Here is a 26,142-nt window from a genome sequence, read left to right as displayed (position 1 = left end):
TGTGGACAGGTGGCCAGTGTACAAATAGGTCAGCAGAGTTAGGTGATGATGGTTGCTGTGGAGGTAAACACTGCAGGGGAGAGCACCCTGCTTTAGACAGGGTGACATTTGAGCAAGGACACACATGAAATGGTGCACAAGCACTGTGAATATACTGGTCAAGAACATTGTGGAAAGAGAAGACTACAAGTGCAAAGCAGCATGCTCGACGTGGCCGGCAGAGGCAAGCCCGGGAAGCACTGGACTGGACGCTTTCCCGCCTCTCTTCCAACACAGCGGCCTTATAACTGTGATCTGAATAGGGACATTTTCTGGTTTAAGGTGTGGCTATCTAACAGCCTGGCCGCTAGGGGTGTGCTGAGTTTGTGGGTGACAAGCGGTGGTTCTCTGGAGGTGGGAAAATGAGAGGCAGGCCAGCCAGGCCCCCTGCATTATCTGTTTGCTCCCTGGGTGAGGGGTGGGAAGAGTCATTGTGCATCAAGTATTTTCTGAGCGACCACAGGGTGCCCCTCAGAGGGCTGGACGTAGGGAACAAGATGAACCAGATACAGTTCTTGCCGGCCTGAGGCCCAGCGTGGCAGAGCAGGGGCCTGCGGGTGGCGTGGGTGCAGAGAGCCCATGGGCCGGGGCTCTGCTCTCACTGCCAAACCTTGGGAGGAGGCGTTGGCACCTGAAGGCAGCTCATCCCCCACAGCTCAGGGCTCTATCCTGGAGGGTCAGAGGGAGGAGCGTGGAGCACGGAGGGAGGAGCAGGGCCAGCCTGGTGGGGCCCAGTGCAAAATGAAAACGCAGGATCCTCTTTCAGAAAGCAGTGCCATTAAAGGAACCATTAAAGGAACATAAGCTTTTTCTTTTTTCCGAGGTCTCTCTCAGGGTGTCGTGGTACTTCTTATTTGCTATTTAATGTCCTTCTAATTAAAGAGCAATCAAAACTTTAAATTATTAGCGTGGATTTTAACCATCTTTTTATTTATGTTCATTTATTTTTGAGAGAGAGAGAGACAGAGCACGAGCTGGGCAGGGGAGAGAGAGACGGAGGCACAGAATCCGAAGCAGGCTACCGGCTCTGAGCTGTCAGCGCAGAGCCCGACGCAGGGCTTGAACTCCCCAGCCGTGAGATCATAACCTGAGCCAAAGTCGGTCGCTTAACCAACTGAGCCACGCAGGCGCCCCTTATCATCCATCTTTATGCAGTACAAGGCCAGTTTTAGATGTGCGTATCAGAGCATTTAACTTGTGTGTAGTAAGATTACACAATTCATATTTTGTGACCTGTTTCTAGAGGGGGCCTTTTGTGGGCCAGGAGGACGAATTCAAGCCAGACTCAGGAAGGTTGTCAGGAGGAAGGCAGGAAGTGCAGCCTCTCGTCAGCGTCTAGGGTGTCCCTGCCCCCATGATGCAGGGCACGTGCACATGAACCTTCAGGCCTGACAGCCCCCACAGCACGCTGGACCTCCACGCTTTGTCCTGGCCGGGGACAGGATGTGGGGAGCTGCAGCCAGGCAGCTCAAGGATCTTTAAACCTCAGCCTCGGGATGTGTTCGAACCTGGGTCGGGGTGGGTGAGAGGCTCCCTCCTGCCTAGACTCATCCTCCAGCTGCCACCCACTGGACATACTTTGGTGATGCCAGCCAGGGGGCAGGGAGTGTGGGGGACAGCTGGCACCATGTTCCAGCCGAGATGCCGTGGGCACATGTGCCCGGCTGATGTTCCTTGTGCCCAGGCCCCTGCCGGGGACAGAGAGCTCACACAGTTGCAGAGCAGGGGTGAAGAGGGGAAGACCAGCCTGCCTTGGGGCACCGGAGGCAGAAGAGCAGGCTGCTGAGAGGACCAGGCATGACCTGACACCCCATGACTCTGGCTCTTTGTAAGACACAGATTCCAGGATAAATTTATTAGGACTTTGAAGGTAGTTCGATCTCCGGTGTGGGACCCTCCTGAACCTAGGACCCCATGTGATTGCACTGGTCACAGACCCACAAAGCTGGCCCTGGGAAGAAGAGCTGAGGTCATTCCTCAGGTCACTTGGCATTTCTGGGCATCGGTTTCCTCTAGGTGAGACAAGATGACAAGGTTCACCTGAGTCACGTAGCAAAGGAGGGGCTCACTCAAGGTCACGTGTGGACAGGGGCTGGGAAAGCCCCGGAAACCAAGGCCTCCGCTGGCCCAGCCTCTTTATCTTGGGCTCACGGCAGTTCTGCTTCTCGGTCTCCCCCACACTCCAGCCGCCAGCCGGCTTCCGCTGCTCCCTTAGGTCCTTCCCTAATGTTAATTGAGCACCTACATGTGCCAGCCATGTGCTGGCGTATGCCTGGTCTTCACACAGCCCTGTGCTGTGATGGTAATAGCAGGGCATGTGAATGCGAACTTTGTGCCGGCCACCATGCCAGGTGCTTTACCCATGCTCCCGGATTCAAGCCTCCAACAACCCTGTGAGGCACTTACTATTATTAGTCCCTTCCTGCAGATGAACAAACTGAGACCTAATGTGGTTAGATAACTGAGTGAACAACTCTCAGGCAAGGTTTGAACCAGGCCGTGGGGACCCCCAATCCCCCCCACTCTTAAGCCCTGCGTTATGCTACCTCCCCGTTGACGCTTGGTTTCTGCCCCTCATGCCTGTCCTTGCCCAGGGCCCCCCAGGACCTCCCAAGGCTTCTCTCTGTAGAACACATTTCAGCTTCGGCTTCTACCATGGCCAGCCCTGCCTTAAACAGATCCCCAAGGGAGGGACTCCCATAGGCCCAGCTCACCTTCTTCCCGGGTTCCTGCATGGGTCACTGGCTGGCTCTCGGAGCAGCCACTGTCGGGTGGGAACCCACGCTCATCTGGCCAGTTGGGGCTGAATAGGGGAGTGGGGTCACGTGACATAGAAAGACCTTGGCTGCCCCTGGCTGCTCCTTGAGCAGGGAGGGTGGTAGAAAGTGGTGTCCCTCAGCTGGGCTGTAGGTGTGGGTGTGTCCAGGGACCTGTCCTCTCGACGCCCAGAGTTGAGGCCTTGTCTGAGGAAGCGAGGAGCCAGCCCGCCCTGACCCTTTGTCTAAGCCACGCTTTGGTTGGGAGAGCCTTCCATTCTGGATCCCAAAGCGGAGAGCCCAGCTGGCATGGTGGGGCGGGCCCTCCTCCTGTGCACACATGCGGCAAGCCCCTTGAGGGGTCTGCCTCCATGGCTGGGGTTGCCTCTCTGCCTTCCTGGCCCAGGTGCCGCTGTCCCTGTCATCTGCCCCCATTCACCCGTCCTTCTCTTCCTTCCTCACACGGCAGAGCTCCGCCTGGAAGGGAACTTCCTGCACCGGCTCCCCAACGAGGTCAGTACCCTGCAGCACCTCAAGGCCATCGACCTCTCCCGGAACCAGTTCCGTGACTTCCCCGAGCAGCTCACTACCCTGCCAGCTCTAGAGACCATCAACCTGGAGGAGAACGACATCGTGGGTGAGCGGCCCCGGCCGTGTGGGCCCCGCGCCTCCCACTGTCTGCAGTTCCTCCCTCTGCCCTCCCTTTCCTCAGGGGCTCACGGGGTCACAGGGCACAGACATGGGGCCCCGGGGTCAGACTTGCACAGACATAAAGGCCAGGGTGAGCCTTCCAGTCTGAGACACCTGAGCACGGGGCACTGAGCCCGGGAAGGGAACCATTTTGAGGCCCTGCCACCTGCTGGGGCTGGGTTGCACACCTGGCAGGTAGAAGGCCTGGGCTTCCTCACAGCCTTCCCTGAACCAGCAGGCCACCCCGGTCTACGAGCTCTCTCTTGCATCTCCATCTGCTGGTCTGGGCTGCCTCCCAGACCCTCCGGCTTGAACCTTATATACATCTCCTTCCACCTAAGTTCCCCATCTCCCTCCCTGGACTCCACAGTGAGCTCTTCACTGGTAGTGAGCAGGGGCCGCCAGGCAAATGTGTTCAGAGCAGGGCCTCTGTGCCTAACGTTGCACGCCTACACTCCCCCCAGGGAACCCGAGGGTCTCCACCCTGGGTTCAGAGTGCCTTCTGCACACGGCAGGCCCAGCGGGTGGTCCTTTCCTCCTTGTGGGCAGTTCCCCCGGGCATCCTCTCCAGCTGCTCACCAGGGCCCCTCTGCCCTCCTCCTCGGCTCCCTCGTCTGGCTGCCTTGGCTCCCTCAGAAGCCCCTCTTCAGCCCTGTTTCTCGGGCCCTCTCACGTCACGTCTGATGTTGGCAGTGTCAGTAATAACCCCTTCTGGTTCTGCTTTTACTTCTGTGATTGCTTTCACAGCCATTATGCCATTTGACTAAAAGCAAGAGCTTTCTAGTGGTTTGGAGCTGGATGGAGAGCGCCTGCCTCCCGCACGTGCTGAGTATCCCCTCTGTCGGGGATGCTGCCTGCAGGACCCTGGCCGGGGCGGGGGGTCAGGACCAGGTAACCTCTGAGGTTTGGAATCCGTTCTTTTACAGATGAGTAAACTGAGGCTCAGAGAAGTTATGAGAGCCCATCAGGTTGCACAGTGAGACTCCAGAAGTGCCAGGTCGAGTATACAAGACTTGGCTCCGTGTCTAGGATGGGGTTCCTTGTCTGGTCCCTGGGAAGGCCCTGGGGATGCGCTCTGGTTTGGACTTTTCCCTCCCAAGACCAGGATCCCTGAGTGCCTTTGGCCCCGAGGTGGCTCCCCAGTCCCTTAAGCCCTTGTGCTGTCTTTAGGTGGAAGGAACGTGCCCAGAGGTGCTCTCCCTCCTGCGCTGGTGTGACTGACTGTGGTCTCGCCCTAAGCCCTTCCTTCTCAGCAGGCTCTCCTCACTGGGCCTTTCCTCCCCTGCCTCCTGTTCTTCAAGGCCATTCCTAATGCCTCTGTTTCCTTCTGCTACTTACTGAACGGAGCGGTTACCAAAGAGGGGCTCCTATGAGCTGATGCGGAGACCAGAACTGGGTTCATAGCTGCAGGCAGGCAGGCCAGGACAGGCCCTGGCCATTGGCTTCCCCCCTTCCTGACCGCAGCCTTGGAAGACTCCCATCACCTCTCTGTGCCTCAGCTTCTTCCCAGCTTTTAAACGGAGGTTCTCCCTCCACCCCCACTCCAGAAGGTAGCTTTGCCCTCAGCAGGGGAGCAGGGTGTGGGGGCCTCTGTCTGGCTGTAGTACGAAGTGAGCAGTCCAGGGTGGTACAGATCTCCCACTCCTTCCCCTCCCACCAGGCCACCCAGATCCCTCAGCAGCGACCGTTCCCGAAACAAAGATCGGCTGTTTTGACTCATTCTCCTGTATAGATATCTCTTACTGTTTGTAAAGTGACAGTAATAACTGCATGTGGGAGCTCCTTACAGTTTTCCAAGAATGCTCATGCACAGGCTCAAGGCCTATTTGATAGATGTAGAAACGCAGGTCTAAGAGATTTCCCCTAGCCTTCATGGCCAGGGGTATGTGGTATATCTGGCCAAGGGAAAGAGACATCAACCCCTGGGCTGTTTCCCAGCCAGTTCCACCTGTACAGAGCATCCTGCTGCCCAGCCTGGGTCCAGGCCCGGGGAATATGGACATGCTGGGGACTGCCCCTGTTCGGCAGAGGCCCCTGCTTTCCCCCAAGTGCGCAACAGCTCCCAGAGGTGCTCGGCTGGGCCACGGCCTGCTCCACTGCGGGAGGCCTCAGGGGTTCTCCCACATGCCCCCCAGATGGAGAGAAGGGGCACATGGAGGCAACTGCTGTTCCCTTGCTGGAGTCTCCTCGCTTCCTTTTTCTCTCTCTGATCTATCCTAGTTACTTAGATTGCTTCTAACTCCCCAAAACAGCGGGAGGGCCAGGCCACAGTCTTCAGAGCCCGGCGGGATGGAGGAGGGCTTTAATCAGTGAGGAAGGTGAGGGCTACACAGTCCTTCATTACGGAAATACCTTTGCACTTTTTGCCAGCTGTAGCTCGTCTGCAGGATCTCATTGGGATAATTGTAGTAGGAGCTTAGGATGCCTTAAGAGTGACATATTTTTCCCCTTCAGGGCCCACAGAGGGTGTTAGAAACTGTTTTTCCCTGAGAAATAGATTTGAGATGCGTGAGTTGCCTTTAGGCTTTAGTTCAGCAAGCAGAGAGCAGGCAGCTCTGAAGCAAGCCCCCAGTGCAGCACAAGGAGACTCGGTGTGAAGGGGCTGCCCCTGAGGATACCTCCAGCCTGGCCCTTGGAAGCCCTGGAGGCTTGTGGCACCCTGGGAGGGGTCGAGGTCGACTCCTTTCATCTCCTGCTTTCTGGATAACGCCGCTGCCCGATATTCCTCCACTCTGGGCCAGAACCCAGAACTGGGGGAGAGGAGAGAGGGTTGCAGTTCGCAGAGGGGGAAGGGATGGCTAGGAAGGACAGGGACACTCGTGTCTGCTTTCTGATACCAGCTGCCAGCAGGTCACGGTGCTGCTCCTTGGTGCCCAGCCGGAGCTGAGTGCGCTCAGGTCGTGTATCTGGGTAGCATTGGTGGCCCCGTTGCCGCCCCCTGTACTGAGAGTCGTCTGGTCTGTGTGTATGATGTCTCCATACCCTCCTCTCGGAGCTGCTCTGCTCCCCATCCCCACCCAGCATCGAGCAGCGTGTCTGCCATTCAGCAGTTGCTCGGGTGGTTGAGAGCACTGAACTAGGCGGGAATTCCTAAGCCCCAAAGGCCCTCTGGAATTCCCGAGGCACGGCAGGGCAGATTGTTTCGAGTTGCCGGCTGTGACCCACTAACGAGCCCTGAAGCCAGATCAGATCCGAAGGTTGAGGCCAGAGCGTGATGGGCTGCGTCACCTGTAGCATGGTAATGCTGCTTTGTGACTTCTATTTCAGTTTCACGTACACACACAGACACGTGTACTGGGTTGTGATGTAAAAATGTATTTCTCACCGTGGGTCGTGATGAGGAAATGCCGGAAGCCACTCCCTTGAGTTGTCCTGCAGAGATCTGGGCTCTGTCCTCAGCCAGCCTAGCTACTTGTCCCCCGCAGCTCACACCGCCAGCCACACAATACAGCCCTCCCTTCGCTCTTCTCCACCCATGTCTCTGTCCATCACGGTCACCACCGTCTGCATCCTCCTGCTCACTAGTGGGGCTGGAGTGAGGACAGGCAGGGAGGCTTGGCTGAGGAGACGAGCTCACCACCCAAGTACAGAGTCAGGTAGATGATGGGTTCAGGGCCACCTGTTTATCCCCACCCATCCCCCCTCACCACCCTACTGGCCTGCACTCTCAGTCTGAAAGTCCCTCCTCATGTCTTATCATTTTCTCTGCCTGCCCACCCCCCCACCCCGGGGCTGCAGGTCTGGGCCAGGTTCAGGTGAACGTGAAGTCATGCAGATCAAGAGGCCTCGACCCTCCCCACTGGCCGCCAGGCACACACACAGTAGCAGATGCCCCCGTCCAATGGGTGGCTGCCTGGGTCCTGGAGACAAGCCTACCAGGACATAGTTGTTTTCTCTAGGTGCTCCCGAGAGGAAGAAGAGGATTTGTAGCTCAGAGTATTTATTCAGACAGCAGCGAGTTAACAGGTTTCTGGGATACGGGATGGCCCCTCTATTTTCCAAACCAGAAAGTGGCGGATGGGCGCTTCTAAGTTTTTATAGACAAGACTCCCTGGGGCAAAGTGGTCTCTGGAGAAGAAATAAGAGCTGCCACGATGAATGAGGTGCAGGCCCTGACCTCAGGCCGCTTACAGGCCGTGAGGGAGGTGTGAGTGCAGGCAGGTGGTAAACCACCACATCAGAGAGAAGTCACGGTCAGGATGCCGAGCGTGCCAGGGGGAGGATCCGGGCAGAGGGTGGCCGGCCACGTGTCCTTGGAAGGTGGGGCTCCCAGGAGAGGCCGGGGAGGGTTTCAGAGGAGGTGGAGACGCTTAGTCACCATGGGCGGTGACATGAGGATGGGACGGATCACTCCTCCTGTGAAAACCCGGGAACCAGCTCCCTCACCCTGGCAGCTGCCACCCGTGACTCGAAGGTGGAGGCAGGAACCACATAACGGCCACAGGAGAACCTGCTCCCGCACAGCAGTTGGTCGTACTCCTGGAACATGTGGGGGTGCGGACAAAATCAAGTAGTTAGGAGACTTCAATTTGCTAAGCAGGGGGCTTTTTCAGTTAAGCTGGAATCAATTTTCCATAACCCTCAGTTCACTGGGGTTTTTCCCAGCGTTCCAGAGAGAGCCGGAGATCAGAGGAAGACAAGCTCCTGCTAAGAATTTAACAGGGCAGTAGCACTATGGAGGCAAAAGCCAAGTGTCTGTATCACGCAGAGCAGCTTTGGGCCTCCTCTGCTTCATCCTCCCCTCGGGCTGTTTCACTTCTTACCATCGAAGCCAGTAGTTCTCAGAGTGGGGTCTCTGGGCAGCACCCGAGAACCTGTTAGAAATGCACAGCCTCCAGCCCCAGACCTCCTCAATCAGAAATGGGGAGAGGGGGGCAATTTGTGTTCACCGGCCCCCACCCACAGGCGATAGGGATGTGTGCTGAAGTTCGAGAACCCCTGCTCAAGGCTCCGGCTTCGCAAAGTGTCGTCTACTGACCCGCAGCGGGGGCGTCACCTGGGAGCTCGTTAGAAGCGCAGACCCTCGGGCTCCACCTCGCTCCTCCGGGGTCAGAATCTGCACCTGAGCAAGGTCCCCAAGTGGTTTCTGTGCACAACGCAGGCTGGTCCAGGGCCGTTCCCTAAAGCCCCAGGTGCCATCTCAGGGCCTCTGCCTGTGCTGTTGGGCCCCCCGGTCCCCCCAAGCACTCCAAGGCTTGGCTGTCCAAGCCTCACAGAATCCCACAGGGCACACGCCACAGACCCCACATCCAAACCCCCCTGGAGTGTTGGCGAAAGAGGAAGGCTCCCAGGTCCGCTGTCAGACCTACTGAATCACAGTTTCTGTGGACGGGCCCGAGGTCTCCATTTCTAACAAGTGACCTAGGCCGGGGCAGCGGCGTGTTCATTGAGAATCTGTGCCCCTGCCCCCCACCTCTGGACTTCAGTCTCTTGTTGTAGTTTATCCGGGCCATGCGCCAGCCCTCAGACGTAAGGTTTCCACAAGTACAGGACGCTCGTCCTGCAGTACAAGGATGGGAGTGGGGGCGCCGTGGGGATTCGGAGGGAGCACGCCTGGCCTAAGGGGTCACCAGCACCCCTGCTGTGGCCCGGTGTGTCACAGGGGGCCTGGGCCCTGTATCCTAGCATCCTCCCCCTTCTCTGACAGGCAGGGGCAGACAGATCCTTCCAGAGAGCCACAGCTGCACTCTGGCCTTCATCAAGAGAAGTCCTCCAGAACGCAGCCTCTGCTGTCCTCCTAGGCTGGGGGCACAGATGCCTGCCAAGACCTCAGGATCGCCCTCCCTTGATGTTCACACAGCTGTTCCAGCCTCACCCTGTTGCACAGAATAAACTGGTCAATGTCACAGGGGCAGAGGGAACACAACTTTATTTCACTTGGGGGGCTCTAGCAGGCTGCCCAGCTGTGAGAGGTTCTGCAGGCTCCGGTTGCTGTGTGCGGGTGGGGTGGAAGCGCTGAGGGAGTGGTGGGCGTGGAGGTGGGCAGAGGAGGACTTCCTGGAGGAGGGGACCCAGTGGGACTGGTCCTTCTCTACCGCACAGCCCCCTGTCCCTCTAGTGGGAAGAGAGGGAAGTCTCACTAGTTCTTCCCATAGACCCCAGAAAAAAAAAATTTTTTTTAAGTGTATTTATTTATTTTGGGAGAGAGAGAGTGAGCAGGGGAGGGACAGAGAGAGGGAGACAGAAAATCCCAAGCAGGCTCCGTGCTATCAGCACAGAGCCTGACACTTGACCTGAACTAAAACCAAGAGTCTGACACTCAACCGACTGAGCCACCCAGGCGCCCCCAGAAAATATTTTTATTTTTTTTATTTTTTAACGTTTATTTAGTTTTGAGAGAGAAAAAGAGAGAGCACGAGCCGGGGAGGGATAGAGAGAGGGGGAGACACAGAAACTGAAGCAGGCTCCAGGCTCTGAGCTGTCAACACAGAACCCAACGCGGGGCTTGAACCCACAAACCATGAGATCATGACCAGAGCCAAAGTCGGACACTTAACCAACTGAGCCACCCAGGCGCCCCTGCCCCGCGCCCCCCGAAAATGTTCTTTAAGCAGAGAAAACCCTGGAAGAGCAGAAGTGGAAATAATACTCTATTTCATCTAAAGAGACAAAAGTAGACAAACTTCTCATAACCTCATAGCACGCCTAGCACAGCTCCTCTGTAATTTACCTCGTTTAATTTGCTCAAGCCTGTCTTCTGGAAAGGAGGTGTTATCACCACTTGACAGCTGAGAAGAGAGGCTCACAGAGGGGACGCAGCCTGCACAAGGATGTGGTGGAGGTGGGATTTTAAGCCAGGTGTTTGGTCATCCCCGCCCATGTGTCTTTGGTGTTCCAGAGCCTGTCCAGTCTTCATTTGATGGGAGAGGAGGGGGTGGGTCGCTGTGTGCAGAAACAGGTGCCGGATGCCACGTGGCTGGTAGGCACCTGTAAACAAGTTGGCAGGTGGCAGAGGGATGGCTGTCCCCCACTGGCCTCACTCAGCCCTGGAAAGAGGGCCGGAGCTGTAGAGAAAGCTCGCCCTGGGAGAGGGCCCACTGCAAGGCCTCATTAGCTGGTGGTTTGCAAGAGGCTGGTTAGCAAACATACTTCCTGTAGACGTGAAGGGTCTGTCAGCCCCTGAGACAGGTCAAAGCTGAGAAGTTGGCCTCCCGGCCTCCTCCTCCATGAAGCTGCCAGGCTCTGTTGGGGGTGGGGGCTGGTCTAATCTGAATAGGGATGAGTAACACGCTGCTCTGTCAGCGGGCCGTGCCCAGAGCTGCAAAAGTAACTCGTGAAATCAGCAGGTTGTATCTTGTGAGCGCCTCCATTTTCCACCTGGTACCACTTGGGGTTTAGCCAGGCCACGGTCCTGGTTGATCGGAACTGCCAGGCCAGGGAGAGACTGTGCCAAGGCCTCAAGGGCTTTGAGAGGTCAGGCGTGCCGCCCACCCTGCAGGCCCACCGGCGCTCAATACGATGAGGAGGCGGCAAGTGGGGAATCTCGGCCAAAGCAAATGCGTCTGGACACCAGGCCCTGCCTGCCGGCAGACCGGGCAATGGCATAAGTGGGGGGCTTGGCTCTTAGCTTTCCAGGGCAGGTGCTTGATCTGTCAGTGCCGGCTGCCCTCCGAACTTCCCCTGGGCCCAAGACGCAGCTTGAACCACAAGCAGGGAAGGCTTCTTAGAGTTTCCCCAGGCCTGCCTGCCTGTCTTCGCTCCGGAGAGAAGGGTGATATCACCCCATGGTGATAACAAAAGCAGAAGTCAGGGCAGACTCCTCTTCACCTCCTTCTGCCCCTCTCCTGGTGGGCTGGGGCCCCCTCCAAGGTAAAGAGCCTCTGAATTGGACTCCACTCAACCCTGACCGTGCTCCCGTCGTCCCTCCTCTCCTTTGGCCTCTCAGAGTTTCATAGCAGAAAAGGCACAGGTCCAAAGCCCCACTTACATCGTTGGCATGAACACGTCCCCTCCCCTCTGCACATCTCTGTTTCATCCCTGCTGCACAGTGGGGAGGATGGTTCCACCCTTTGGAGCTGGTGTCAGGGTCCACTGTGGTCACTTCCCACCAGCTGCTTGTCCTGCCATTCAGCCAGCCTGGAGTCCTGACTGCGTGCTGCCTGCTCAGCCTCCTCCCCTACTCCTTGCCCTCCAGCCTGCTGGGCCTCCTGCACTTACCCAGGGACCAGGACAGAGGAGGCAGGGGACATTGCTAAAAGGTTGGATAGAGGCTAATTAGTGGGCCACAGCATCCAGGGCAGGGCTCAGCTGGCCAAGAAAGGTTTCCCAAATTCTCAGAGGATTCTGAGAATTGCAGCACTTACCCAGGTCCCCAGGAACCCACCTCGCCTACCCTACCAGACACACACACACCCTGAAGCAGGCTGCTGTGCCATTTCTGGTCCCATTCTTGCTTCCGGGCAGGAAGGTAGTAGCTGGGAAGAGGGAATGACCACTGTGTGCAGGCTTTAAGGCTGGCAGGTCTGGGAGGACCCTTTTCTCCTGAGCTTGGATCTAGGGCTCCAAACCTGTCTGGGGGAAAATGTAGCCAGTCCCCTCCCTGGGCACTGGCTTCAGACTTCTCTTGAGCACAGCTAGCTGAGAGCAGTCGGAGCCTTACCCTGTCCCCTCCCCTCCAAGCACTGTCAGGGGTCATGGAGGAGAATGACTTGCCCTCAAGGTGGCAGCTTGCCTGAGCACCACCGCAGACTCATGCTGTCTCCCAGAATGCCCTTGTCCAGCGTGACAGTACCAGGCTGTGCCCATGGGCAGCGAGCGGTGGTGCACGCATCCCTCGAGCTGGCGAACAGCTTGGGGAGGGAATCGTCACACAGCGCAGGGAGTGCTGGCCGCCCGTGGAGCCAGGAGGTGGGACAGGCTGGGAGTAAACAGGCTTTAGCAGCAATTAGTGCAAGTTAGACATGGCCCCCAGATGTGATGGGGGGGAGCTCCTGTTTGCAACCCCTGCTCACGTGTCTGCCCACAGGGAACGAGCAAGTGGAGCTCTGACCAAAAGACCTCTCACACACTTGGTCTCTGCCCAAATGGAATAGGATTCTCCGTGCCAGACACGGTGGTAAAGCCTTGGTTACTTGAAACCTCCAATTACCCGAGATGCTCTTGGCATTCTGTTGGTGGCACACAGGCGAACAGCAAGAAAAGAGTTATTTGACGTTTGTTTAAAACAAAACACTTGCATGCTCCGCTGGGCAGCCAGCCAGTCTTCTGTCCCTGTCCAGAGTGCTGGAGAGTAGCTCCTGTGCTCCAGACCTCAGAGCTCAGGGAACGAGGCTTGCAGGAGCATAGGCATGAATTTAGGCAGTGGACCTGTTCATTCATTCACCAGGGGTCATTTTTTTGGTTGAACAGCTTGCTGTGTGGCAGGCACTATGCTAGAGACAGATGGGATGGACAAGCCATGTTCCCCAGTCTCCTGGGGCTTGTGGCACGGCCAGTTACACTAGCTGATAACTCACTGACCATTAACTTCACATCTGATCCTCTCTAACGACTTTTTGAGTATGCTCTTGGCTAATCCTCATGACAACCTTATAAGGCAGACAGTTATTCTCCCCAGGGGAGGAAACCAAGGCATAGGGAAGTTAAGTACCTTGGCCATGGTCATGCTGCCTAGGCAGAGAGCCAGGGTTCCAACCCAAGCAGTCTTGCTCCAGAACTTCAGCTGTTCAGGACAGTGCTCGGCATAGGGAGAGATTTTTGCTGCAGGGAGATAGAAAGCCACAACAGGGTTACAGCGGAAGCACATAACTTTGGTTGGAAGGAAGCTCCCTTGGGGTGCGTAGTAGGGTCTAAGATGATGAGGCAGGATTCCCCAGACCATGTAGGCTGTCAGCCCCGCTCCTGAAAGCTCTGCCTCACAGAGCAGAACAGCTGGCAGCATCCCAGGACGGAAGGGCTGTACGCGTACTTTCACTGGATTCTCCCGTCAAGCCTCATTCGTACGTCCAGCAGCACTCGAGCCAGCTGCCCATTCACACCATCTGGGGAGCTTTTAAGAACCCTCATGTCCAGACCACACTCCACGCCAGTTAAAACAGAATCTCTCACGGTGGGCTTGGGCCTTGACGATTTTCTCAAACTCCCCAGATGGTTCCAGTGTGCAGGCGTGATAGAACTGCTGAGCCAGAACCTTCCATCAGTGCCCACATTCCGTCATGAGGAAGCCGCAACCTCCCTCCTCCTCCCGGTGTCTGTCTCTGTGTGTGTCTGTAGCTACATCAGGATGAGAAAAGCGACAGCCTGGCCCTGACCGCTGGGCTTGGCTGGGAGAGTGGCAGGGGTGAGCTCTGTGGACTTGCATCTTTCCTTTGGGGTTCTCCTTTCACACTGACCCGACTGTCCCCTGGACCCTGAGCATGGGGCCCCACTGCCCCAGTGCCCCTGAACCCTCTCTCCTCCCTGTAGCACAGCATGCATATCTAGCATTTTCAGGGGGAACTCTATCAATAAGCCAGAGGCAACTGAGGACGCACGGATAACAAAACAGTGGGCCCGTTCCCAAGGTACAAGTTTATGCCAGAGAATCCTAGTTGAAATGGGGACTTGGCCTGAGCTCCGGCACCTTTCACTCAGGGGCCTGCGGTCCTGCTGGGGTGGGCTGCTCAACACGGCTCTCCAGCAGGGTGCTGGCGGTGCACGGTCAGATTCAGTGGCCTCACCTTAGTAGCTTGGAATTGGCCACGGTGGGAGTATTTGCACCACAAAAAAAACAAAAAACAAAAACAAAACAGTAAATGCTACAAATCGGATTTTTCCCACCTCAGGGAGTAGATTGTTAAGCATTAGCCAGCACACCGCTGGCTCACATCTCCCCACTTCCTTGCTATTGTTAGCGTCTTGACCACTCTCTCCCACTACCACCTTCAGCTTGTTTTGTTTTTCTAGAAGCTGGTTTCCCTGGGGGTTGGGAGGTGGGGGCGGGGGCTACCTAGCTGCTTCTAACCTGGTGGTTATCTTAGGAGCTTTTCTTCTTTTTCCAATAGTAAGGGAGGTCTTAATTCTCTGACAGTGGTCCTAAATCTGAGCAGAAGGGTTTGTAAAGTTAGCATTAGCAACCTTCGTTTCCAAGCATGGAGGAGAATTTTCAAAGGAGCCATTTTCACATCTGCCCCCACCCCTGGGAGAAGAACCTTTAGGGGAGGTGATTATACTCCTATCTGCATATCCGGTCACCCCTGCCCTGCCTGACGCTTGCCATACACACAGCAGGTTGGACAGTTCTGGTCCCCCACGCCCGTGTTAGATACAGGCACACAGCCAGCTTGAGGGAGGGAGGGAGGGAGAGTCCACAACAGAATTGTCATTCTTTAGGCAGTTGGAAGAAAACTAAAAGAGACCAGCCTGGGGTTGTGGGTGCGGCGGGGGTCATGGCTCTGGAGGCGGGGGGCCTTCCAGTGGCCCACATGAGGGGGGTTGTGGGGGGAGAACAGAGACTTCGGCAGGGAGGAACAGTAGGCACAGTAGAGCAAAGACCGGAAGTCTGACGGGAAAGATAAATGCCAAGCAAGGGCCAGGCGATTTGATTTACTTTTTAGCTGTCTCCAGAGCAGCCAGTAAGACTGTGTTATTTATTTATGAGAATTGTTATGCTCCGTCTTTGATCGCCTATCAGAGCCGGGCCAAGGAGTGTGCGGGAGGAGAAGCTCGTCAGCCCTCCTTTGCTGGCCAACCTGGGGACGTGGAGGAGGGAATCACAGCAGGGACTTTTCTCCTCCTTTGTTTCTCTTTCTCTGAAGCTTGTTGTGAAGGAGAAAAAAAAGCGTGTCTAGGTTCATTAATGGATTCTTTCTTTCTTTCTTTCTTTCTTTTTTTTTTTTTTTTTTTTTTTTTTGAGTACAGAGGACCTCTCCATTAGATCCGTTAGAGAGGACCAGATGTGAAGTTAATGGTCATTATTACGTTAGTTTTAGGTGTACGTTATTATAGTGATTAACAAGTCTACATGTTACCCTCTGCTCTGCTCACCACCAGAGAACCTACCGTCTGGCACCACAGTAGTGGATTCTTCTTTTTTTTTTAATGTTTATTTATTTTTGAGAGAGAGACAGCACGAGCAGGGGAGGGGCAGAGAGAGAGGGAGACACAGAATCCGAAGCAGGCTCCAGGCTCTGAGCTGTCAGCACAGAGCCTGATGTGGGGCTCGAGCTCATGAACCTTGAGATCATGACCTGAGGCCAAAGTCGGATGCTTAATCGACTGAGCCAACCTGGGCGCCCCACAGTAGTAGATTCTTAAAACACTCCGTGCTCCCCATCCTCTCCCTGAGGTGCCTACTACATTCTCCACGGCTTGGTAACCTTATCCCTCTTGGGAAGTGGGGAGCGCATTATGGTCCTCTCCATAATGGCCCCTGTGAACCCGTGAGGCTGAGGACCATTTTATAGATGAGAGGTTAAGGTTCAGGGAGGTTAAGGGGCCTGCCTGAGGTTGCACAAATTTATTTTTTTTTTAAGTTTATTTATCCTGGGGGGATGCAGAGGGTAGAGAGGGAAAGAATCCCAAGGAAGCTGACAGCCCAGAGACTGACAAGGGGCCCGAACCCACAAACTATGAGATCATGACCTGAACCGAAATTGAGTTGGATGCTAAACCAACTGAGCCACCCAGGCACCCTGAGGTTGGAGCCACCCAGATGCCCCCGAGGTTGCACAATTTTAAATGGCAGGTCCGAGGTTAAGAACTGGGGGTCCCTGCCCTGTCCACTCCCCCAGATGGCCTGTCTTTCAGCAGGGGGCTCAGAACCCCCGATCCACACAGTGTTCCCTGAGGGCTGTGGAGCTCAGCTTGCAGGATCACCAGGGGCCTGCACCGTCCTCTGTGCCTCCTGAGGACAGGGGCTGCTTCTGTGTTCTTCCTGTACCCCTCTCCCTGCCTCCCACCCCTGCTAGGATGCTCGGTCCAAGGTTCTGTGGGAAGGGATAGGCTCAGACACTGTCCCCGTCTGGCTCCTTCCAAGCCTTCCGGAGGGACAGACCCAGCCGTGAGTGAGGGATGCACATGTGAATGTGCTTTCTTGTTACGGACGTAATTCCCTGTCTTGCCAGGTTACCATAGTTTGCCTCCTTGTCTCTTGTGGCATTTTGAGTGGGGACTCGAAGCTCTGCCGAGCTTAGCACGACATCCTTGATCTTAGTCGATTAGGTTTCCAGGCACCAAGGGTTGCGTCAAGGCTGAGGAATGGGGACAGGCCCGGCTGCCAGGCGAGCCTGGATTCTCGAGCACGAATGTGGCCACAGTCACCTGGAGAGGCTAAGATGGCTTCCCGGTCGCTGCCGATAGGCCTAAGGTGCCTGGCCTGGGGTGCTGCCCCTGCATCTTGACCCAGCACCTCCGAGGCCATTGTGAGGAGGTGTCCCAAAGGTGCAGACTCCACACTCCTCAGGGTCTTGGAAAATCAGGAATTCTGGCCAGAAGGAGATCATCCAGGTCAGAGGTGGGACAGCCAGCCATGTGTAAACTCTCCCGTGTGCTCCAGCCCGAGGCAGGCAACGGGCGCCATGCTTAGTTTCTAAGCTGCCAGGGAAGCCAGAGAACTTGTACCCTGGGCCACCAGGATAGGGAGCCCTGGACCCTAATTCCAGAAGGGACCTTAGATGTCATGGGGCCCAGCCCCACCCAAAGCAAGAATCCGAGGCTGCTGGTCCCTGCTGGGTTCTCTCTGTGCTGGGTGGCTCCCTCAATACCTTTTGCCACTTCTCTGGGCCCAGACCCCTTCTCCTCTCAGGGTCCTTTTAATTTTTTTTTTTTTTTCAACGTTTTTAATTTATTTTTTGGGACAGAGAGAGACAGAGCATGAACGGGGGAGGGGCAGAGAGAGAGGGAGACACAGAATCGGAAACAGGCTCCAGGCTCCGAGCCATCAGCCCAGAGCCTGACGCGGGGCTCGAACTCACGGACCGCGAGATCGTGACCTGGCTGAAGTCGGACGCTTAACCGACTGCGCCACCCAGGCGCCCCTCAGGGTCCTTTTAGACCGTGGGTGCCACATGTATGTAGAAGACCCCTCCGGAGTGCTTGTGTTTATCATCCTGTCTCTAGCGGGTCCTTCTGGCACAGAACAAGTTTGCCAGTCGGTGGTGCTAATGATTAGCGAAGTAAGGTCAAGCCGACCTCAGGGAAGTAATTTCCTCTAAATACTGCCCACTCTGAGTCCGCTTTTATTGATTACTGCAAGCTGCCACAGACAGAGACAAGAGTCTGGGATGGCTGTCTGCAGCGGGAGGAGGAGGGTCAGACAGGGCCTGGAGGCACAACTGCAGCCCGGTGAGGTGACAGGAAGGTGCAGTGGACTGTGCCCCACCCACGCTGCACTCCCGGTGTTGAGGCCAGGGTGGGGTCCTCCTTCTCTACCACGGGCCTCCGTGTGGCTTTAGGCCTCACCGTGGAAGCTCATCACCATCACAGCCATGCACTGGGGGCCCTGGGAGAGTCAGAGGAGTGTCATTCTGGCTTCATAAAAGTACTCTAGGGGCCTCTGAGTGGCTGAGTCCGTTGGTTTCAGCTCAGGTCGTGATCTCGTGGCTCATGAGATCAAGCTCTCCGTGGGGCCCTGTGCTGATGGTGCAGTGCCTGCTTGGGATTCTCTTTCTCCCTCTCTCTCTGCCCCTCCCCTGCTTGCATGTTCTCTCTCTCTCTCAAAATAAATAAATAAAACATTTTTTAAAAATAAGGATTCTGGAACTCCCATCCTACATTCTGCAGTCACGGGCTGAGAGGCGAGGTATCCCCAGAATGCCTTGCGGACTCTGCCTGTTCGTTATCTGTCATACTGCAGGTCGAAAACAACTTGAGTGTCCCTCTCCGTACCACGGGCAGCCATGTAGTCATAAAAATGTCGCTGACTGGCAACCTGAAAAGCTGTTTACAATCCGTCATCGAGAAAAGCACGTTATGGCATAGCATCTAGGAGGCCATTTTTGAGCTCCTTACATGCACACGCAAAGTGAAGATGCCGTAAGGCCACGTACTAACACGCTAAAGGTGATTGGCTCCAGATGGTGGGACATGGGTGATTTTGGTTTTGCTCATCAGTGTTTTCTCATTTTCTAAATTGGATGGCTGGTGCTAAAGGGCCTGCGACCTGTAACAACCTTGGTCCACAGACGCCTGGTCCTGCCTGGAATATGTGCACAGAATGGGTCAGGCCAGGGGAAGGGCCCCAACGCTTGAATGTACTGCGGTCAGAGTTGCTTAAGCAAGTGGTGGTGACAGTGGAGCCCAGCGCGGTCCCAAGCCTGAAAGAACTTAGGAGCTAGTTTAGGAGGCAGAACATTTATTCATTCATTCACCCAGCACATAGTTGTTGAGCACCCTGTGGGCACTGTGCTAGGTATCGCATTTGCAGGGTGAACAAACATATCCGTCGGTCTCAGAACAGAGATCCTCAGAACAGGATCCACAGTACGCGTCTGGTGTGAAGTGTTACGGGAGTTTGGTTGTACACCGTAGAGAATGACAGGAGGTAGCCTGAGCTGGAATATGAGGGCCAGCAGGACATCGCCAAATGGTAACGAGAGCATGGCCCACGGGAGAGGGGAGAGTCGAGGCCCTCTTCCTCTCCAGATACGCCGAAGTCCAGAGAATGGCTTCTGTTACCTCCGTGATGCCGATGTGCCTTGGTGGCCTCGGGAAGCGTACTTAACCTCTCCAGGTTTCTGTTTCCCCATCCACAAAATGCAGATCACTTCAGATCCTGCTCCACCCCACAGCCGTCTCTGTCTCTCCTCAGGATGCTGTGAGCATACATTTTCCTCTTTAAGCCTTATCCGGAAACTTCTAGTTGGCCCCTTGGGCTTGCCGCTTCCTAGCTTGGCTGCTCCGGTTCGTCGACTCTGCTGTTTTTGACACGGTCTGCTGGCCCCACTGCGCCTTCCTCCAAGCTGCTTATACGGCTTGAACAGTTGACTCAAGGCAAGGAGCCACGCCTAATCCCGGCTCTGCACCCGAGGGGGCATCACTGTCTGTCAGCAGAGTGGCTTGGAGAGCACCGTGGACTCTGGAGAGGCTGGCCCCGTGGTGGACTTGGAAATGACAGCTGGGAACTCAGGCAGCACTGCTGTCTCTAGGCCAGGAGTTGTGGGGATTTGCTCCAAGGGTGGGCCGCAACTGGTCTTCATGTCATGCCCAGCAGACCTGTGGCAGGGACGTCGTCGGAAGACACCCCCTCCTCTGTCCCGCTCTCATGAGCACCAGTCGTTCTTCAGGCCCCTGGCCTCCCAGGCCCAGGGATGGAGTCAAGAGGCCAGAGAGAGAGAAATCCTAGTCCAACCCCCTCTGGAGAAAGTGAGGCAGGACCAGTGGTCCCCAGTGGCAGGTGGGGAGAAGGGGTGACTTAGCAGCTTGGAGCCTCAGTCCCCATCTCTGAAGTGAGGCTGTATTGACGGTCGAGGCTACGTTGCCCTCAGCTCGGGGCCCGGCCCTTAGCGAGTTGCTCAGTGACACCTGCTTGTCATGATTCCCTTGCAGGGGCTGAAGGGCCGGTGGATGGAGACCAACTCTGGCCTTGGCCTTACCCCTCAGCGTTGTGGGACGAAACACAGGGATCTGGGGATTTAGGAATTGTCCTGCCTTCACCACTTACTGGGCCCTGTCAAAGAAAAATCAGAGCTGGTCAGTGATGAAAGCAGTAAAAACAGATTTTATTCGGGACTGTTACACTAGAGAAGAGACTGCAGTGCAGAACCGGCTTGATCCCAAGTGCAGCGTGGACACGTGGGAATTGATAGCCAAGGAGCAGATGTGGGGGGGCGGGGGGGGGGAATCAGTGGGCGGAAATTACAAAGAGGAGGTTATCAGGGGTGAGTGAGGCTGAACCGACCTCCCAGGATTCTTGCTGCAGTCAGGCCAGGGTGAGCAGACCCCACCTGGGGGGTGGTGGAGGATGACGAATCCGATCGGATACCAAGGCTGGAGGATCCTGGCTAACCCAGTTTATCAGGATTCTAAACTAGACAATGAGAGTCGAGCACAGCAGCACAAAAGTCAGGCTCTTAATTTTAATTGAAGCATTCGGGGAAGCCGAAGTAGAGTCAGAGAATTTGTGTCATCACCAGGAATCTGAGGCTCAGCTTCCTTATCTGCAAAATGGGTTATTGTGAGAAACCAGCCAGCACAGGGCCTCCAATATCAGTCGCCAGAAGCAGCCTCCTTTGCTGAGCCCGCTTCCACAAGGTGCTCAGCCTCCCTGAGCCTTGATGTCCTGTGTCACGTGGGGGTTACAATACCCTGGGAAATGACTTTAGCTCTGAAAAGCCCAATGCAAAGGGGTTTTCCGATCTGGGTGAGCGGGGGGCAGAGAGCATGGTGTCCCATGCTGGCTTCTGGAAAAGCCTTGTCTTTGCTTCCTTCTCTACCTGAGGGGCTCTGGGTCCCTCCCACCACCTCCTTCATCGTCCGTGTCCTCTCTTCTATCACGTAGGCTCCTGCCTGTAAGACAGGTAATGACCAGCTCCACCTGCCACCCTGGCGATTCAAGGACAGAGAAAATCCTCTGCCTTCAGGAGTTCAAGAGTTTTCTGTGCTGCCGGGCCTGGCGCACAAGGCCATGGGCTAGGCCCTGTGCTAACAGAGCCGGGCCCTCAGGGCACTCAGAGCTAGGTTCCTCAAGGTGCCAAGGGAGGGCGAGCTCCTGGGAAGGGATTTGGCTGCCTGTGCCAGCCCTGGGACTCCTGCACGTGCCTCCTCTGGGCTCTGAGCAGGTCTCTGTCTCCACCATCAGCCTGGCCACCCAGTGGCTCGTGACCTGGGTCAAAGTTGCTTCCTCCCACTGTGCCTCAGTTTCCAACTTCCTCCCGGCTCTGACGGTCTCTCTGCCATCGTCTGTACAGCCTCTGGCCGGCAACCCATGAAAATGAGTACGGTGAGGGACTTTCAGGTTGGCGCTCTCAGCAGAGGCCACGTCTGGGGCTTCTGACCTTTTCTGAGTGGCAGTGAAGGGCTCGGGGAGCTGTGGCACTTCCAGGGAGGGGGGACATGTGTGGCTCAGAGCCTCTGCCCTGCCCCTGCTCTTCCATCCAGGTCATCTCCTGGTGGACTCCAGCCCACGGCTGGCTGAGCTCTGGGGCCGGCGCCTTCCCGCTCCGAAGCTGTGGGGCTTGTCCTCAGGGATGGGGGTGTTGCTCGGCTGCTGTGCACAGTGCAGGTGCCAGACCCGTGAAAGGGAGCAAGGGGCCCTACACCAGCCGCTGGGTGGCCGGAGCACTGCGCGGGCGTACCGCATAGTCTCCCCCTTGGTTTCACCGTCTCCCTGCAGTTGACAGGCGAGAAAGCTCGGATTCCGAGATCCTCCCTGGGGCGATGGTCAGTCACTGGAACAGCTAGTCTTATCTTTCTTTCTTTCCTTTTTTTTTTTTTTTTTTTAAGTTTATATATTTATTTTGAGAGAAAGAGAGTGCCAGCAGGGGAGGGGCAGAGAGAAGGAGAGACAGAATCCCAAGCAGGCTCCCGGTAATCAGCACAGAGCCCGATTTAGAGTTTGAACTCAAAAATTGTGAGATCGTGACCTGAGCCGAAGTCAAGAGTGGGACGCTTAACCAACTGAGCCACCCAGGCGCCCCTAGTTCTCTGTTTCTGATTCCAAAGCTCTGTTTAGCATCTTAAACATCTCCCCCACCCTGCACTGTGACCCAGCACAGAACAAGGAGGCGTGGGAGATTCTGGAATGATTCCGAGAAATCTCCAGGAAACCTTTGCTCTCAGGGCAGGTTAGCAAAGATGCCGTGCCTGCCATGGGGGCCTTAGAGGGCTCAGAGATTCTGTGCCCCTGGCTTCCCTCAGAGGGGGAGTCCCTGGGCTCTGGAAGGGAGCTATTCCCGGCTGGGTGGCCCAGAGAGCTCTGAGTGTCCTGGTCAGAAAGCCACACGCTCCTGCTGAGTCCCGGGAAGCCCCGTCGGAGGACTGTTCTCTGTCTCCTCAGGGCACCGTGGACGGTTCTCATGGCTGGTGGGGAGTTGGAGGAATGGATGCCAGGCTGGAGGGCCGGATAGGAGGTGGCCTGAAAAGCGTGGACTCGGGCCAGCCGGCCTGGCTTCATATCCCAGCACTTTGCAGCTGCGTGACCATGGCCAGGTTACCTCTCCGAGACTTTCCTCAACTATAAAGTGGAGGTAACAGTGGTACTCCGCCATGCAGCTGTTGTGGGGTTTGAGAAACTTAACACGAAGAGCCGAAATCACCAGCACTCGACACAGACGATCGTTAGTTAAGCAAAAAAACTGCTGGGAATACAGGAATCCATATCGATAATAAATAGATAAATGCGGGAGAGGGAAGGCTCTTGCCTCTGGTAAAATGCTGAGGGCCTGCTGGAGTTGGAAAGTCAATTTGCAACCATCATAAAGAACAGATGAGGCAAGAATCAGCAGGTGTTCAGTCTAGAGGCGATGGATTTTAATTTTCATGAGCAGGATATTTGCGTGCTCTTCAACTGTGTCCCCACAGACTTCTTCTACATTGCAAGGGAGGAAAAAAGACAAAACAGTAATTATACAGTGGGGAAATCAAGTAACACCTGGACTCAGTGATGACAGTTAACATCACTTATGAAGGACAGATGGGTGATACCCCAAGACCATGCCACCTCTGCAGTCTTTCAGCTGAGGACCCATAAAGCACCAGATAAACACAAACTGTGGGACTCTTTTTCTTTTTAACAGTTTTTTTTTTTTTAAAAAACAGGCTCCACACCCAACGTCGGGCTTGAACTCATGACCCTGAGATCAAGGGTCACATGCTCTACTGACTGAACCAGCCAGGTACCCCAAAATGTGGGACTCTTTATCAAAAAGACAGATGATGGCCGTGATATTCTTCCAAAATGGTGGTGTCATAAAAATGACAAATGAGCCCAAAGAGGACAACTAAATGCAGTACCTGACCCTATACTGGACCCTGCACTGGAGGGAGGGAGGGACTGCTACAAAGGACATGGTTAGGTCACCTAAGAAAACTGAAATATGGGCCGTATGTTAGGTAACTGTTCTCTCAGTAGAAACTCATGAAATTGACAGCTATGTTTGCAACAGAGAATGTCTATTCTTAGGAAATACACAATGAAGTAGGGATAAAGGGCCATGATATATGTTACCCTCAAGTCAGAAAAAAGGTGTGTGTGTGTGTGTGTGTGTGTGTGTGTGTGTGTGTGCGTGTAGAGAGAGAGAGAGAGACAGCGAGCGGGCATATGCACAAATGATAAAGCAAAGAGGGTGAAATGTTAATTGGTGAATTCTGGTGAAAGGTATGTGGTATTCTCCGTACTGTTTTTACCTTTACAACTTTTTATAAGTGAGAAATTATTTCCAGGTAAAAAGAGTAACCTGAGAAAATAATAATTTAAAATGTCCCCAAGTAAAAATATTCTTACACTGAAGGTCTAAAGCTGGACACACACTAGTAGGTTCCACTTGTCTTAAGCTTAGGGATAGGCAAATGAATCAATGGTGAAAAAAGTCAGGGTGGGTTGGGGTCCCTGGGTGGCTCAGTCGGTAGGCGTCTGACCTGGGCTCAGGCCATGATCTTGTGGTTTGTGAGTTCGAGCCCCGCGTCAGGCTCTGGGCTGACAGCTCAGAGTCTAGAGCCTGCTTTGGGTTCTGTGTCTCCCTCTCTCTCTGCTCCTCCCCCACTCACATTCTGTCTCTTTCTCACAAATAAATAAACATTAAAAAAAATTTTTTTTTAAAAGTCAGGGTGGGGGGCGCCTGGGTGGCTCAGTCAGTTAAGCGTCCGACTTCGGCTCAGGTCACGATCTCGCGGTCCGTGAGTTCGAGCCCCACGTCGGGCTCTGGGCTGATGGCTCAGAGCCTGGAGCCTGCTTCCAATTCTGTGTTTCACTCTCTCTCTGCCCCTCCCCCGTTCATGCTCTGTCTCTCTCTGTCTCAAAAATAAATAAACGTTAAAAAAATTTTTTTTTAAATAAATAAATAAAAAGTCAGGGTGGGGATAAACTGGAAAGAAACACAAGAGAACCCTATGTGTTATAGCTCGATCTGGATGGAGGTCACAGGAGTGCATACCTGATTGTACGCCTTCCTGTAACTGAGGCGTTTGCTTACATGTATATCAAAAAAAAAAATAGTGGTGCTCTGGGAAAAAACATAAATAGACTGAGATCTATAATACAGTACCATTGACCTAAGTTAAAATTATGTGGGGGCTCCTGGGTGGCTCAGTTGATTAAGTGTCCGACTCTTAATCTCAGCTCAGGTCTGGATCTCAGGGTCGTGAATTCAAGCCCCACGCTGGAGGCCACCTAAAAAATACCTATATTGCTATATTATAACATGTCAAAGTGGTCTAAAATTAAAACCGAAACAACCACAGGAGCAGAAAACCCTCAATCTGCCCAACGCAAAGCACGCAAAAGAGGTAGGAGTTGATTTTTGTCGTTACTAATGGCCTGGCCCCGTCCTGGCTAGAGTGGGAGGTCACACGGTGTGTGGGCTGCTTGCAGAGTTGGATCAGGGCGGAGGGAATGTTTGCCTCCAGGGCGTCTGGGCCTGCGTGTCATGGCATTGGCTCCTGGTTGGTGGCCGGCTGTGTGCAGCCACTGTTCTGAGTGCCTTGTATTGACTCCTCTGAGCCTTAGGACGACCTTATTGGATGGGTGGTATTATTCCCCCCATTTCACAGGTGAGGAAACTGAGTCACAGAAAGTTGGTTTAATTTGCCCAAGGATACACAGCTAGAAAAGGGCACAGCTGGGATTTGAACCCAGGTGGCTTGGAACATTCTCTAAACTACAACATGCCCTCTCCTAAGTAGACTGTCCCTTACAGTGCTCCAGAGTGGGGAACAGAAACACAGAGTGGTTGTCCCTCACGTCTCCCTGGGCCCCATGGGAGGGCCTGGCTCCCTGGGCTGAGAGGTCCTATAGGCCCTGGTGTTCCAAACTGCCTGCAGAGCTGTGCCCTCAGGATCTGGGCCTGAAAGATGCCATCTAGATGCCACTGACACAACCTCCCAGTCCCCTCACTGCGCCCAGCTCTCACTCTGGCATCCTGGCCCAATTCTTTCGCCCCTCCCTCCCTCCCGCCACAAATACTCCTTCCCCTCATTCAGATCCCACCTACCCTTCACGTCCTGGCTCGATTGCCATCTCTATGCCCAGCCTGGCCCCTTCCTCCCTGGACCCCTGCAGTCTTTTTGAGAACTCGGATTCCAACCTGGGCTCGGCTAATTATGAGTTTGTGACCTTGGGGTGCCTTGAGCAACTTCCTGAATTTCTCTGGGCCTCAGTTCCTTTTCATAGTAGTATCTGATGTTCATCAAGTACTGGGCGGAGTACATCTACTCTCCCGTTTGTCCTCAAGCCACCCGGCAAGGTATATCCTATAATATTATTAGGATTAGTCATTTGCTCACAGCTGTTAACGTGGCCTGCGGGATGTTGACCTGAAGACTGAGTGATCCTAAAGGTTAGATATGAGACTCTACTGATAGCAAGAGCAAATACAGCTGCTGCCTTGTTCTTTCTTTTTTTTTAATTGAGGTAAATTTCATGTAACATAAAATTAACCATTTTATTTACTGATTTTTTTTTTTTTAAATTTTAATGTTTATTTTTGAGAGACAGAGAAAGACCATGAATGGGGGAGGAGCAGAGAGAGAGGGAGACACAGAATCCGAAGCAGGCTCCAGGCTCTGAGCTGTCAGCACGGAGCCC

General features: G+C 54.7%; 1 protein-coding gene across 2 annotated transcripts in view; it reads left to right on the top strand.

Moving 5' to 3' along the window:
• The window catches only part of LRRC20 (leucine rich repeat containing 20), an 81,281-nt gene that overhangs the window by 51,749 nt on the left and 3,390 nt on the right, over window positions 1-26,142 (top strand). The window contains exon 3 of one of the 2 annotated variants that reach the window (XM_049646183.1): window positions 3,265-3,432. In XM_049646183.1, coding sequence (XP_049502140.1) covers window positions 3,265-3,432 — 168 coding nt within the window. Of the gene's footprint in view, window positions 1-3,264; window positions 5,374-26,142 lie in introns of those variants that run through there. The other variant, XM_049646182.1, reaches the window with a different exon arrangement.

Source organism: Panthera uncia, chromosome D2, assembly GCF_023721935.1.
Source record: "Panthera uncia isolate 11264 chromosome D2, Puncia_PCG_1.0, whole genome shotgun sequence".
NCBI lineage: Eukaryota > Metazoa > Chordata > Mammalia > Carnivora > Felidae > Panthera > Panthera uncia.
Note: the sequence above shows the minus strand (reverse complement) of the source record. Positions and strands in the feature narration are given on the sequence as shown.